This window comes from Rhinoraja longicauda, chromosome 10 (genome assembly GCF_053455715.1).
Source record: "Rhinoraja longicauda isolate Sanriku21f chromosome 10, sRhiLon1.1, whole genome shotgun sequence".
Classification (NCBI taxonomy): Eukaryota; Metazoa; Chordata; class Chondrichthyes; order Rajiformes; family Arhynchobatidae; genus Rhinoraja; species Rhinoraja longicauda.
The window spans coordinates 11,665,711-11,680,981 of record NC_135962.1 but is presented as its reverse complement, the minus strand read 5'-3'; the positions used below and the strand labels follow the sequence as shown (position 1 = coordinate 11,680,981).

Sequence of the window (15,271 nt, the reverse complement as noted above, 5' to 3'; positions counted from 1 at the left end):
GAACAAGGGGCCACAGTTTAAGAATAAGGGGTAGGCCATTTAGAACTGAGATGAGGAAAAACTTTTTCAGTCAGAGAATGGGAATCTGTGGAATTCTCTGCCTCAGAAGGCAGTGGAGGCCAATTCTCTGAATGTATTCAAGAGAGAGCTAGATAGAGCTCTTAAGGATAGTGGAGTCAGGGGGTATGGGGAGAAGGCAGGAACGGGGTACTGATTGAGAATGATCAGCCATGATCACATTGAATGGCGGTGCTGGCTCGAAGGGCCGAATGGCCTCCTCCTGCACCTATTGTCTATCTCTTATATTATAAAAAGGTTACCTCCCACGTTAACATTTCTCCATTTCTTGTTCCCTTTGCCTCCTTGCCTTGGGATGGACCACGAGCAGCAGAGACCAGCGAAGCAGTCACTGAGTACCTCTGTGTGCAGGGAGTCACACTGGAAGTGCCTGATCCTCTCGCTGCTGATGTACGGCTGCCTGGGGGCCGTGGCCTGGTGCCAGTTAACGCGGGTCACCAAACTCAGCTTCGACAGCTCCCTGAAGGGCAAGTCCATGATCTACCATGACAGCCCCTGCTCCAACGGGTACGTGTACATCCCCCTGGCTTTCCTGGCCATGCTCTACATGGTCTACCTGGTGGAGTGCTGGCACTGCCACGCCCGCAGCGAGCTGCAGTACAAGGCGGACATCGACAGCGTGTACGAGCGCATCGGCCGCATGCAGCTGGCCACCCCTTGCATCTGGTGGAAGGCCATCAGCTACCACTTCGTGCGGCGGACCCGCCAGGTGACCCGCTACCGCAACGGCGACGCCTACACCACCACGCAGGTGTACCATGAGCGGGTCAACACGCATGTGGCCGAGGCCGAGTTCGAGTACGGCCGCTGCGGCGTCCGCGACGTCTCCAAGCGGCTGCTGGGCCTGGAGCGCCACCCGGCCACCCGCCTGCGCTTCACCAAGTGCTTCAGCTTCGCCAACACCGAGTCGGAGAACTGTTACCTCAACCAGCGGGCGCACTTCTTCAGCGAGGTGGAGGGGCTGGACGACTACATGGAGGCCCGTGAGGGCATGCAGCTGAAGAACGTGGAGTTCAAGGACTACCTGCTGGTGTACGCTCACCCCGACTGCCTGCCCTGGTACATCTCCCACTACGCCTTCTGGGCGGCAGGCCTACTGCTGCTGTCATGGCCGCTGCGGGTGCTGGTCGAGTACCGCACGGCGTACGTTCACTACCACGTGGAGAAGCTGTTCGGCCTGGAGTACGCGGCGGCGGCGGCGGCCACGCCCACCGAGGAGGCGGGGCTGGGCCTAGGCCTGGGCCTGTGCTCGCCGGCCGCCCGGGTGGGCACGGTGGACAGCACCGAGCTGGAGTGGCACATCCGCAGCAACCGCCAGCTCATCCCCAGCTACTCGGAGGCCGTGCTGATGGACCTGGCCTCGCTCTCCATCTGCAACGGCTACTCCACCTGCGGCATCGTGCGCGCCAGCGACTGCGACGGCCGCTCCAGCTCCTCCTCCATCTTCTCCCGCAACGTGGGCCGCAGCCACTCCCGCATCTCGCTCGACACCAGCCGCTTCTCGCTGTGCCACCTGCACGGCTCAGGCCGCACCGGCACCGGCACCGGCACCGGCCTGTGGCGGAGCCGCAGCAGCAACATCAACGTCAGCGTCAACGAGCGAGGCCACGACCGCGACGACCACTGCCGCTCCTACTCCAGCCAGCTGGCCATTAGCGACAGCCCGCCCAACTACCAGGACGCCCGCTTCTTCCCGGTGCTCATCGTCCACCGGCCTTGCCAGGGCCGAGAGGGGGACGGGCGCAGGTATTACATCCGACGGAACTCCTGCCTGGAAACATCATTGTGACCCTTCATCCTCTGAGCCGCCACCCACTCCTCCTCTGTCTGAAGAAAGGGTCTCGACCCGAAACGTCACCCATTCCTTCTCTCCCAAGATGCTGCCTGACCGGCTGAGTTACTCCAGCATTTTGTGAATAAATCCTCCTCTCTGTAATGTCCTTCAAACCTCGCAGTCCTCAGCACTTCTCCTGTCCCCTCTTGCATCTACTGCACCCGGCCACGTCTTCGTCTAGAAGCTCCCAGGTTCTGGGATCTTCTCTCCAATCCTTTCCAAACTCCCCTGCCTCCATTCACCATGCTTGTGAGAAACTCATGTTTACCTCCCCTATTGTCCACAAATCCCCTCCTATCAAAAACCTGTCAATATGTATTTCAGTCCCAGAAAGATTCCTCACGCCAAAGGTGCAGTTTGCATCCATGATGTGATGATCTCTCTGGGATGCTGCTGTGAGATTGGTCAGTGCTGGTTTATATGGCTTAGCTTCAACAGAGGTGAACCCCACCAAGAGTTACAAGACTGGGAGATCTTTCTGGATTTCTTTCAGAAGCTGCCAAATGCTAAACTCCCAAAAGATTCCGACAGGAGTTTTCCGGTTAAAATCTTTTCAACGATAGGCGGGTGAAGAGAAGGTAAGGTAAGTTAATTTGCAGACTTGCAGTTTGTATCTTACTGCAGTCAGAGGAGCTAAGAGTTTTTTTGGTCCAAGCCGATGAGTGAATTGCATGACCTGATGTTAGATAGAGCTCTAGGGGCTAGCGGAATCAAAGGATATGGAGAGAAGGCAGGCACGGGTTGCTGATTGTGGATGATCAGCCATGATCACAATGAATGGTGGTGCTGGCTCGAAGGGCCAAATGGCCTCCTCCTGCACCTATTTTCTATGTTTCTGACAACATACATTCAAACAAGCAGCTTGTTGGTGTACTGACTTGGGTGTATGTTCTACCAAACAGACTGATGGCCCTGGACACTTAACCCAGAGTGACAGTGGTGTAACTTTGCACAGGGAGAAGCTGCTCTTGCAAACCTTTTGCTCTTTAACACATGCGGTAGACAGATGATTGGAAATAGTCAGGATACAGTCACTTTGCACATTGTTTCTTCATCTGTTTATGGGGCTTTGGAGGGTGGGGGTGGGTCACACTGTTATAATATTCCTCTATCCACCATTGTAATGCATCTATTGAAGCACTGGTTCATTATGGTATGATATTCCCCTATCTAAATGGGGTCACAGCTCAGTCACAATACCACAAGATCAGGATATCATAACAATAACCTGCACATAACAGATCCAATGAGCAGCTCAGCTTTGTTAAGAACAGATCTGGTAAGGATTTTAAGATCCACCTCAAACATCAGAAGCTCCAGTTCCTATTCCTATCACCCATTGGATCTTGTCACATTATGTCCTTCTGTCTAAAATCTTTGCTGTCTAGGCTCATCACTCTTCTTCTCCTGAATCCTCTTGACTCCTGATTCTAGAGCGTGTAGCAAAACCCAACACATTAGTTAGGTTCAATTTGTAAATTTATTGTTAAGTAAGATTGATATCTGCTGGTCAATTGTGCATATATTTGAAAAGGAAATAATTTTCAGAGCTTTGGTTCGGCCCAGAGATAGTGAACTCATTTGATAGCTTGTTAGAGAGTTGACATGATAGCCTTTCTCTTGGTTCTAAGTTTCTTTCATCTCCCCAAAATCTGCTTTACGTAGGAAAGGTGAACATTTAGAATTCCCACTCTCAAGACCGGGGATTGAGATTGTTTGGATTTTTGTTAAGTAAGAATATTTAGGGAACCAATGAGCACTTGGTGTGCAGATGAAGATCTAATTTGAGGAACTCCTAACAGCCTGTTTCAGAGTTAGAACAAGAGGTGACAGAATGGTTACCAGCAATGCAGACAGTTCATGGCCTTAAGTATGAACAAGTTAGTGGAATATTCGTTTTGATGCTGAGCTGTTGCACATTTAAACAAGCTAAAGGTGTCCTTAGTAACCAGTTTATTCTTCCGGGCAGAGTGGTGGTGAAGTTTTGGCAGTGGTGGTGGCACAATGGGTACCAGCAGGAGGTTTGGAAATGGAGGGGGAGGGGGAGCGGTGGGTTGAGTGAAAGACTAACTGGGTTTCCCACTGTCTTACTCAGGAGTCATGAGCAGGTCAACCTAAAGCCTCCTGGAATTATCCATTAATCTCTTGTGAACAAACTCTGGGTGGCAATGTTTGTGACTCTGTGTGCCAGTTCAGTGGAAAGCAGCCTTGGGCAAGAAGCATTGAACTCAAACCCAGAACCAAAGACTTCTGGTGAAAACTGTGCTGCCTTGCCAGAATCTGCTGTTTTTTTGCGTGCAATATAACCCTGATTTATATGTAAATGTTCACAAGGTACTATTTTGGAGAAAAAAATTGAAGCTCTCTATGTTACCCCAGTTAATAATCAACCCTCAACCATCATCACTCCAAGACTGGTCATCCATTCATTACTTCAAGTGGAATCTTGCTGTACACCAGCTAGCTGGGGAGTTTCTGACATTACAACAGTGATTTCATTGACAGCCTCTGTGAAAAGGTCAGTATAAAACCTTCCTGCGCCTTGGTTTTAACATGAGATCAGCCATTGCCCCCTACAATGCAATTGATTAAGCAGCAGAGTATAACACTGCCCATCACGTCCTTACTTGGTTGATTCAGTGGAATGTCCCTGGAAGTTGTTTGAGCAATTGGCCCTTAAATGAATTAAGACGCTGAGGTGTGGACAGAATAAATGGATCCTTTGTTCTGCACCTGACCATGTGGACTCAAAAGAGAGCGAATGTGAATGTTTTCTAGCAAGGTTTTGCACGCAGCAAGGAGTGGGCAGCCAAATAGTCATGACAAATCCATTTTCTTTGCCACACGTGGACATAACACTGGAAGTGGCAGCAGTTGATACCCATCAATAATCAACCCCTAAAATAAGTGGCATATTCAGCCACTTCGGAGAGCAGTTGGTGGATCTGAAAGTACATAAATATTGATTCCTTCCTTGAAGGACATTAGTGTGACAGGTATGTTTTTAATAAGTCTGGTTGTTCCACGGTTACCATTACTGTTGCAATTTTTGTTTCAATCCCAGATCGATTTATTTATTTATGACTTGTGTTTAAAGTTGCTGGGATGTGATTTGAACATGTTTTTCCAGATTATTGGTTCTGGTGTCTGATTTCAGTCCAGACATCTGGTGTTAGTTCCATAACTTAATCACTGCACTACTTCACTCGTGATTGAAGGTTGCATAATCGCCACCTATATATACCAAGGTGAACTCACCAGCCCTTAACTGAATAATGCCAAGGCATCTGTAATGCTTCACTGACAGCCTGTCTGTTTAATATCTCCTATGAGAAACGGTACCTCGGACTGTGCAGCACTCCCTTTGTGCCAGACTGGGTTTATTGCTCATGTCCCAGACATGGTTCCAAATCCAAATCCTCCAAGCCACAGGGAAATTTCACTCTGAATGCCGAGAGTGGCTTCTCTCAACTGCTGGAATTTAGTGTGCTAATCAACCCCATAACTGCTTCATGTGTGGAGGTCAAACAAGGGCAGAATGCAACTTAGCTGTAACAGTGCCTGCAATTAAACAGCCTGCTGCCAGCCTCTAGTCACTAGCCCTGTTAGAAGCCACGTGGTCCAGGGGGAAGCACCTTCCAGTGAGGAGTTTGATCTTCAGGAAGCGATTAGAAAGCAAATTGAGAAATCTTAATCTGGTGTGTCTGGAGTCTATGCGGTTTGTGGATAGAAACAAGACTTTGGAGATTTTTCTGTGACATGCTAAAGCTTTGAAGGTGCAAGGAGTGAGTTCAACATCTTGCCACCCTCACCTTCCCCCTCTGCTGTAGGCTGACCTTGGCCACTTTGCCCAATCTAATGTTTGCAAAGCCCTTATACCTTTGACTGTTAACACTGGAATATTGAACTGGGATTAACTATGCAAACAAAAACCTTGCCAAGAATGTCAAGCAGTGGGCCCAAGGTGGCAGAGTGATGCCGGAGCATCTGAATGCTTTGTGTCTCGTGTTTGTCTGCAGCGTGGACTAGCAGTCCTTCAGTAACTGCTCCTGGCTGGTGGGTCCATTGTCTTCCTGCTCAACCCCTCCCGCACCACCCACCCCCCACTAACCCTTGGCGTATGACTGTCACTTTCTTACTGATACTGTTGGAATAAAAAAAAATTGAAATCAAACTCTTGAGTCGCCTTTCAGTGGGTTGCCATCACGTGGAGTTGGGGTGTTACCACAGATGTAAGGGGTTGTCTGCTAGGCAGAACTATCCTGCATGCAAGGAGTTAAAGAGTAGCCATAAAGGAATACCAGCCTCTACTTCCCAACTAGTACTCAATATGAATGGAAGTGTGGAAGGAAGTGATTAGGTAGCCAGAGTGAGGGATGGGATAGGATGGCCAGTGGAGAAGGTGGGGAGACTAATGTAGAGGGGCAGGGTAGCCCTTGGGCATATGGCGATGAGGCCAGGTGGAAAAAGTAGGAGCCGGGGAGGAAAAAAAGTGAGAGGGTCCTGTGGGGATCCCAGTAGGGTGAGGGCTGGATGGTGAGAACCGGTGGGACTACTGAAAGGGAAACAGTAGGTGACCACACGTAGAGGGTAACGGGAGCAGCAAGGCAGAGATTGAGATTGTCAATGGGAGAAGGTGGGTGTTATGAAGAGAAGAGTGTGGGGTATGACCATTGGGGAGAAAGTATGTGTAAACAAGAGGAGAGTATGGGCGTTGAGCAGCGGGATTATGACCAGTGGGGTGAAGGTGTAGCTTACCAGTGAGAATAGGGTTGGAAATGGGGGGGCTATCAGGGAATACGGAGAGTCAATGAGGAAAGAGTGGACAGAGTAATCAGCGGGAAGGGATGCCATTAGAAACCTTGTGTGGAGTGCCCTGTTAGGAGGGCCAAGGGTAGGGAATTAGTCTTTTGGAGGGTAGTACTGAGGAGAGTGTGGAGTTGACTTGTGGCAGAGGCTGGGTTTTGTCAGAAAGAAAAGAGAGCATTGAGAGAGAGAGTGGTAAAGGAGTGACTGGGCACAGTTCAGTGGTTGAAGCCAAGGAGAAGCTGGCATCGGGGAGACAGCAGGGCAGTGCTGAGGATTGGGAGAGGGAGCCGGTGGAATTGGCATAAGTGAGACGAGAGAGTTTAGACAGGGGGAGAGGTTTGGTGTGCGGCTGGAGAGAGGGTGGGGATTAGAGTGGTGGGGTATTGGGAGAGGATAGATGGTAAATGAGAAATCAATGGTTCAACATGGGAGGAAGGGTTCCAATAGTCTGGGGACTAGAGATGGCAAGAATTGATTACCCAGGGAAGAAGGTGGGTTTTAGACAGGGGTGAAATCAGTGTGGGTGGATGGTTGGCAATGTGGGGGTGGAGTGTTTTGCACTAAGATTCATGCAGAGTTACGCCCTCAAGAGGAACTGCAGAATGCTGGACCAGAGGGCAGATCATAGCTGGGAGTGGAACAATGATGCACAGACAGGTGGCATTGCAATTGTGAGCAGAAAACCAGGTTAATGCTACACAGGCAGCAGGGGAATGGAGAAGGACTAGCAAACGTTGCAAGTTCCAGTCACGCTTTTAAAATGTTGGAAGGAATTGATTGAGGGGAGAGGGATCAGTGGCACTGTTTCCCCTGCTGAGGAAATCAAGAGAAGTTGGGCCATTAGGTTAACATTAGTGCCAAGACATTACAAAACTATTTTTTCCTAAAAAGGACACTAACCAGTATCTGCAGTTCCTTGTTTCTACATTTCAACTGCTCCACTGCAAAATCCCACGGCCTCACTCAGCTTTCTTCCCCCTCCACACCCTCTCGAGCGCCAGCATATCCGTCCTTAGATATTGAGCCCAAAACTGCTCACAATATTCCAAATGTGGGCTCACCAGCACCTGTTAAAGCCTCTGCATTACATCCTCGCTTTTATATTGTAAATTAACCTCCCGGGAATCCTCCGCGAGCACTCCCAAGTGCCTTTGCACCTCCAATCTCTGAATCATCTCCCTATTCAGAAAGTAGTCAACACCTTTATTCCTTCTGCCAAAGTGCAAGACCATATGCTGTATTCCATATACCACTTCTTTGTCCACTCTCCCAACCTCTCCATGTCCTTTTGCAGCCTCCCCGCTTCCTCAACACAACCTGCCCCTCCACCTATCTTTATATAGGGCGGCACGGTGGCGCAGCGGTAGAGTTGCTGCCTTACAGCGAATGCAGCGCCAGAGACTCGGGTTCGATCCTGACTACGGGCGCCGTCTGTACGGAGTTTGTACGTTCTCCCCATGACCTGCATGGGTTTTCTCCGAGATCTTCGGTTTCCTCCCACACTCCAAAGACATACAGGTACGTAGGTTAATTGACTGGGCAAATGTAAAAATTGTCCCTAGTGTCGCTAGGATAGTGTTAATGTGTGGAGATCGCCGGGCGGCGCGGACTCGGTGGGCCGAAGGGCCTGTTTCCGCGCTGTATCTCTAAATCTCTAAATATCATCTGCAAACTCTGCCACAAAGCCTTCAATTTTCTCATGCAGATCATTAACATATAAAATGAAAAGTACAAGACCCAAAACTGACCCCTGCGGAATACCACTAGTCACCGGCAGCCAACCAAAAAAGACTCCCTTTATTCCCATGTTTTGCTTTGTGCCAGTCAGCCAATCATCCATCTATGCCAGTACCTTACCTCCAATACCATGGGTTCCTATCTTGTTTAGCAACCTCATGTGTGGTACCATATTAAAGGCCTTCTGAAAATCCAAATCAACAACATCCATCAACTCTCCTTAGTCTATCCTGCTTGTTACTTCCTCAAAAAACTCGAAACAGATTTTTTAGGCAAGATTTCCCCTTAACAAAACCACGCTGAACTTTGGCCTATTTGATGTGTTTCCATCCTGAAACCTCAATTTTAATAATGGACTCTAAAATGTTACCCACCACAAAAGTCAGACTAACTGACCTATCATTTCCTTTCTTTTGCCTCACTCCCTTCTCAAGCATCTTTTATTAGTTTAGAGATACAACGAGGAAACAGGTCCTGCGGCCCACCAAGTCCATGCCAACCAGCGATCCCCACACACTAACACTATCCTATACACACTAGGGGCAATCTACAATTTTACCAAGCCAATTAACCTACGAACCTGTACATCTTTGTAGTGGGAGGAAACCAGAACTGGGGAAAACCCACACAGGTCATGGGGAGAATGTATAAACTCCATACAGACCGGCACCCGTAGTCAGAATTGAACCCGGGTCTCTGGCGCTGTAAAGCAGCAACTCTACCACTGTGACGCCATGCCACCCAACCTTTGTGGAGTCACATTTGCAATTTTCCAGTCCTCTGGAACCAGCCCTGATTCTAGTGAGTCTTGAAAGGTCATTACTAATGCCTCCACAATTCCTACAGCTACCTCTTTCAGAACCCTGGGGTGTAGTTTATCAGGTCCAGGAGACCTATCTGCCTTGAGACCTTTCAGCTTCCCAAGCACCTTCTCCTCTATAACAGTGGCTGCACTCACTTCTGCCCCCTGACTCATTTGAATTTCTAGCACATTGCTGGTATCTAACACTGTGAAGACTGACACAATAAAAGCATTTAGTTCATCTGCCAATTCTTTGTTCCCTATTACCACTTCTCTAGTGTCATTTTTCAGCAGTCCGAAATCCACTCTTGCCTCTTTTTACTCCTTATATATCTGTAAACACTTTTGGTGTCGTCTTGGTTAGCTTACCTTCATACTTCATCTTTTCTCCCCTTATTGCTTTTTTTTAGTTGCCTTGTTAGTTTTTAAAAGCTTCCCAATCCTCCAGCTTCCCAATAATCTTTGCCATGTTATACGCTTTCTATTTTGTCTTTATGCTACCTTTGACTTCATTTGTCACCCGCAGTGGCCTCATTCTCCCCTTGGTATATTACCACTTAATCACTACCTCCTTCCACAGAACCTTCCTTTGCCAGGGGTTCACTCACTATTTTCAGATAACATAGCAATTTTCCATCAGCGCTGTGATTAGGATGCAGACTTCATGGTGAGGAGATAGAACCCCTCTTTCCACACACCTCCTTTCTTTCTGTTATCACGGCCCCGGAGATCCAGTCACTTAAATTCTCCATCCCAATCCCATTCAGACTTTCACTTCCTTGGCCTCGCGTCCCGTTTCCATGAAGCCCAACAGAAAGATCAGCAGGCACAAATGTTAAGGATAAAACGATGCACCCAGAGGTGCAGAGGCAACTCATTGTTCCTCGTGTGGTGCTTTGATAACTAACAGGATCGAGCCATTTAGAGCACGGTATCACTGCTTCAGCAATGAATTCCTGGAATCCATAGAGGGCTGAAGGTGCTGAGTCAGAAGGACACCTGCACTGTAAATTGGAATCATAATTAGGGCCCTGCACAAATGTTCTCTCCAACATACTGCTATTATCCCTCAACTGGTTCAATGATTCATTTATTATCGCGTGCGCCGTGGTAGAGCAATTTCTTTTTTGCATACGGATGGATCAGTAAGATTTTTGCCATACCTAAGTACATTCCCCGGATAAGTACATAATACATAGAAACCATCCACTGAGTCTATATGCAAGAGTTGCCATGTTCTGTCATCATTTACCAGTCCCCACTGCAGCCGTCGCCTCCATCCAGTCACCCGGGGAACTGACGACCCTCTCCTCGCCCGGCCATCTTCAACCTTTGTGTCCCAGGGCCGCCTCCCGCAGCCCACCTTGGGGACGAAAAAGGTAAGATCCCCAGTTATTCTCACCGGCCCATTGTCCAGCGTTTGCCGCCATCACCGACTCCCGACTCCCTCCTCTCTGGTAACCGGTCGTCAGGGGGTGAGCAGAGACCAGGTTCGGTGGCTTCCCTCTCCCGGTTCCACAGTTCATAACTGATAGGAGCAGAATTAGGCCATTCGGCCCATCAAGTCTACTCCGCCATTCAATCATGGCTGATCTACCTCTCCCTCCTAACCCCATTCTCCTGGCTTCTCCCCATAACCCCTGACACCCGTACCAATCAAGAATCTATCTATCTCTGCCTTAAAAATATCCATTGACTTGGCCTCCACAATCTTCTGTGGCAATGCACACCACCGTCCGATTCACCCCCCTCCTCCGCGGCGGGCGAGGGAGCCAGATCTAGTGTCGGGGATGGCCACAGCTCAGCGGGACCTTCTGCCATGCATGGCTCACTGGGAACTGAAAGAAAGATTTGCTCAAAGGTAGACACAAAATACTGGAGTAACTCAAGGGGTCAGGCAGCATCTCGGGAGAGAAGGAATGGGTGACGTTTCGGGTCGAGACCCTTCAGACTGATGTCAGGGGAAGGGGCGGGACAAAGATAGAATGTAGTCAGTAAGACTGGTGGGAGAACTGGGAAGGGGAAGGGATAGAGAGGGAAAGCAAAGGCTATCTGAAGTTAGAGAAGTCAATGTTCATACCGCTGGGGTGTAAACTACCCAAGCGAAATATGAGGTGCTGTTCCTCCAATTTGTGCTGGGCCTCACTCTGACAATGGAGGAGGCCCAGGATAGAAAGGTCAGATTGGGAATGGGAGGGGGAGTTGAAGTGCTGAGGCACCAGGAGATCAGGTAGGTTAAGACGGACTGAGCGGTGGAGTTCAGCGAAAGATTTGCTCATCTGTGTTGCTGGGATCTTGAGTGCAATGAGATTGGTCACGTTTCCTACAATACCACACTAACTGTGCCTCAAAATGAGGTGACTTTTAAAGTTCGTTTGGGTGCACTGAGAATGTGAAAGGTAATAGGATGTGTATTTTTATGTTGCCCTCAAATCTCAGCCCAAAAATCCTCTGATAACTCACAGTCTGATTCTTGTACATTCCCTTGTTCTTACACCTTGCGGCCTCTTTCCTAGAACCCACTGCCTCTTCAGGTAGACACATAAAACTGGAGTAACTCAGCGGGTCAGGAAAGGAGAAAAGGAATAGGTGACGTTTCGGGTCAAGACCCTTCTTCAGACTGCTTCTTCTCCCCCCTTTTAAATTCTTTTCCTTTTCAATTTTATTTGACTTCGCTGTTCCTTTTCATTACTTCGTTCTGAGACCTAGCCCCAATTTTTGGCAGGTTCCGGTTTCACGTGGTTATAAATATGCAGGGTGTTCTCTTTACTGAATTGTATCACCAGATTAACATATATGTTTGAGTCTAGGTGCCACCAGGTGGCAGAAGAGGTCACAAATGGCAGCAATTGCTGAGACTGAGGTGACAGATTTCCAGCCTCCAGATCATCAAGTCCCCATGTCCACTGACAATCTCCTGGATCCTAAGGAGCAATGGAAATGTGACCTCCGGTTCCCCCCAGCACTGCGGGGTGGATTAGCAGACAGTAAACCACTGACAGATTTCAATTTATACATGGCCCGTAGTAAACCTCAGCTTCTCCCTAATGCATAACAGGCAATTAAGTGCCTTTAAAGTGTAGTCACAGCTGTAATGTGGTCGATCACTGCACAGGCAGCTCCGACAAACGGTAGTGAATTAATGAGCAGATCCCAAAGCAGAAACAGTATGGCAGATACTGGAAATCTGAAACAAAAACAAACACTGGAAATCTGAAACAAAAACAAACACTGGAAACATTCAGCAGGACCGGCGGCATTTCTGGGGAAAGAGAAACAGAGTTAATGGTTCAGGTCAATAACTTCGGATTTGGGAATAGTTATAAACCATGTGTTTTAAGCTGATAAATGGTTATTGACTTGAAATGTTTAATGTGTTTTTCTCTCCTGAGATGCTGCCTGACACACTGAGTGTTTGCAGTGTTCTCTGTTATAGGGTCATACAGCCCACACTGACCAACATGCCCCGTCTACTCGTCCCACATGCCCACGTTTGGCCAATATCCCTCTAAACCTACCCTATCGTTGCACCTGTCTAAATGTTTCTTAAAGGTTGCAATAGTACCCGCAAATAATTGATGACCAATTCATCTGTTTTTAGTGCTGATGGCTAAGGGTAAATATTAGCCAGGAGTGGTCACAGCCTTTTTGGCATCCATCAGAGATCTTGATGGGCCTCAGTTTAGCACCTCATCTGAAAGATGCTGCTCTGCTACAGCACAACAGTCACTCAGAAAATGGACTCAACACCTTTTACTAGAGATCAAACGGCCCTGAGTTTGCACTCACATCTGTGCTGAGTTCGCTGATCTCAACCAGAAGAAAGGGAGATGGGGGGGGGGGGTCCCTGTGAGTGCAAGAGTGGAATACTCCTCATGCTCCCATTCCCAACCTTTCAGGGAATCAGGACTTCAATAGGTTTAATTGGTTTCATATTGGTTTGTTATTGTCACCTGCACCGAGATACAGTGGAAAATTACCTGGATGTTTTACGCCATATCCAGGTAAATGAAGGAGTGTAATCAAACCCTACCGGAGAACTTCTTGCTATTGAGGGAGTGCAGCGTAGGTTCACTAGGTTAATTCCCGGAATAGCGGAACTGTCGTATGTTGAAAGACTGGGAGCGACTGGGCTTGGATAGACTGGAATTTAGAAGGATGAGAGGGGATCTTATTGAAACACATAAGATTATTAAGGGGCTGGACACGCTAGAGGCAGGAAACATGTTCCCAATGTTGGGGGAGTCCAGGACAAGGGGCCACAGTTTAAGAATAAGGGGTAGGCCATTTAGAACGGAGATGAGGAAAAACGTTTTCACTCAGAGAGTTGTGAATCTGGAATTCTCAGCCTCAGAAGGCAGTGGAGGCCAGTTCTCTGGATGCTTTCAAGAGAGAGCTAGATAGAGCTCATAATGATAGCAGTCAGGGGGTATGGGGAGAGGGCAGGAATGGGGTACTGATTGTGGATGATCAGCCATGATCACATTGAATGTCGGTGCTGGCTCGAAGGGCCGAATGGCCTCCTCCTGCACCTATTGTCTATTGTCTATAACATAGGAGGTGTAAAAAGAGAAAGTAAACAGTTTGCAGAATATAATGTTATCGCAACAGAGAAAGTGCAGATAAAAAAGTGCGAGGGTCTGTCACAGATGGCACATCACCTACTGGGGCAGGTGGAATAGGTTCTCTTGCTTTGGACCCTAGCAGACCGTAAACCAGTTGGATACGAGGTGAAGGAAGGAACTGCAGATGCTGGCTTGCACAGAAGATAGACACAAAGTGCTGGAGTAACTCAGTGGGACAGGCTGATTTGATGAAGGATCTCGACCCAAAAGGTCACCTATCCCTTCTCTCCGAAGATGCTGCCTGACCCATCGAGTTACTCCAGCACTTTGTGTCTATCTTGGGTATGAGGTGCAATGGCCATGGGAAATTGAGACAGGCAGCAATGGATAATTGCTGTGGAAAACTGCCATTGCCCGTGCCTCTGACGTACAAAATTAGGGAGCTTCACATGGCACATCACCCAAGACGGTGGCGAAGACATGCTCATCCCAGAAGTGGACATGCAATCGTTCGTTACAAATGCTCCACTCTTTCACAATTCTACTCTATACACTGTGGATGGCTTGATTGTAATCACGTATAGCCTTTACGCTGACTAGATAGTACGCAAACAAAAAGAAATTTCATTGTAACTCGGTACAGTGTGACAATCAACTAAACCGATCTGAAGTAATCTAATCACTTCAGAATACTGAACACAAAATCCCAGGGCGTCAACACTGCAGCAGCTAAGGAGGTCCAGCTACACTGGGTAGGACTGTTAAATCAAGGTGCTGTCTGCCCTTGTGCTTTGAGGTGAGAGGATTCAAGGTTCTGTTCAAACGGTTGTCAATACATTCCCCTCAAACAGTATCACTGAAGCATGTTGCTGCCGTTCATCAGACTATCTTGCTGTGCAATCTCAGTCCCGGCCTCTTGCTTTGAGAAGTGTGGACATGGGCATGCGACTGTGTACCGCCAATCCAAAGGCTGGGAGGTGTGTGGAACTGAAGCAGGAAAGCACAGAAAGTGGAACAAAGAGAGGGAAATGAAAACTGGCTTAAGTCAAGGATCCAGACACCATAGACAGAAAAAGATCAGTGAAAAAACATCCACAAGTAACTGAAATCTGAAGGATTAAGATTCCATGTTTGTGAAAGCCGATTTCCTGGTGGGAGAGGTTGTTTGGCAATAATTGTAGTTGTTAAGCCTTAAAAAAACTCACTTCCATTTCAATGGGCAGGGCAACATTTACATGGTTTTCCTGCTGGGTAATTAACAGAAAAATATGGCGATTTCACCAGCTTTCCCCGGTGTTGGTGCTGAATCCATGGCAAGGTACCACGGTGACAGGGCTCCCACAGGAGCGGGGCAGCTCAGAGCAACATCACGACTGGTGCAACAACTGTGGGCATACAGCCACTGGAAAATGTCTTCTGATTTACTCACCACTGGTTTTACTCTAC

At 48.2% G+C, this 15,271-nt stretch overlaps 1 protein-coding gene across 1 annotated transcript in view; it reads left to right on the top strand.

Moving 5' to 3' along the window:
- Positions 1-6,048, top strand: part of LOC144597602 (transmembrane protein 151B-like) — a 33,530-nt gene extending 27,482 nt beyond the window's left edge. The window contains exon 2 of the mRNA XM_078407102.1: positions 389-6,048. Coding sequence (XP_078263228.1) covers positions 389-1,867 — 1,479 coding nt within the window. The 3' untranslated portion in view covers positions 1,868-6,048. The remainder of the gene's footprint in view (positions 1-388) is intronic.
- Positions 6,049-15,271: the final 9,223 nt, after the last annotated feature.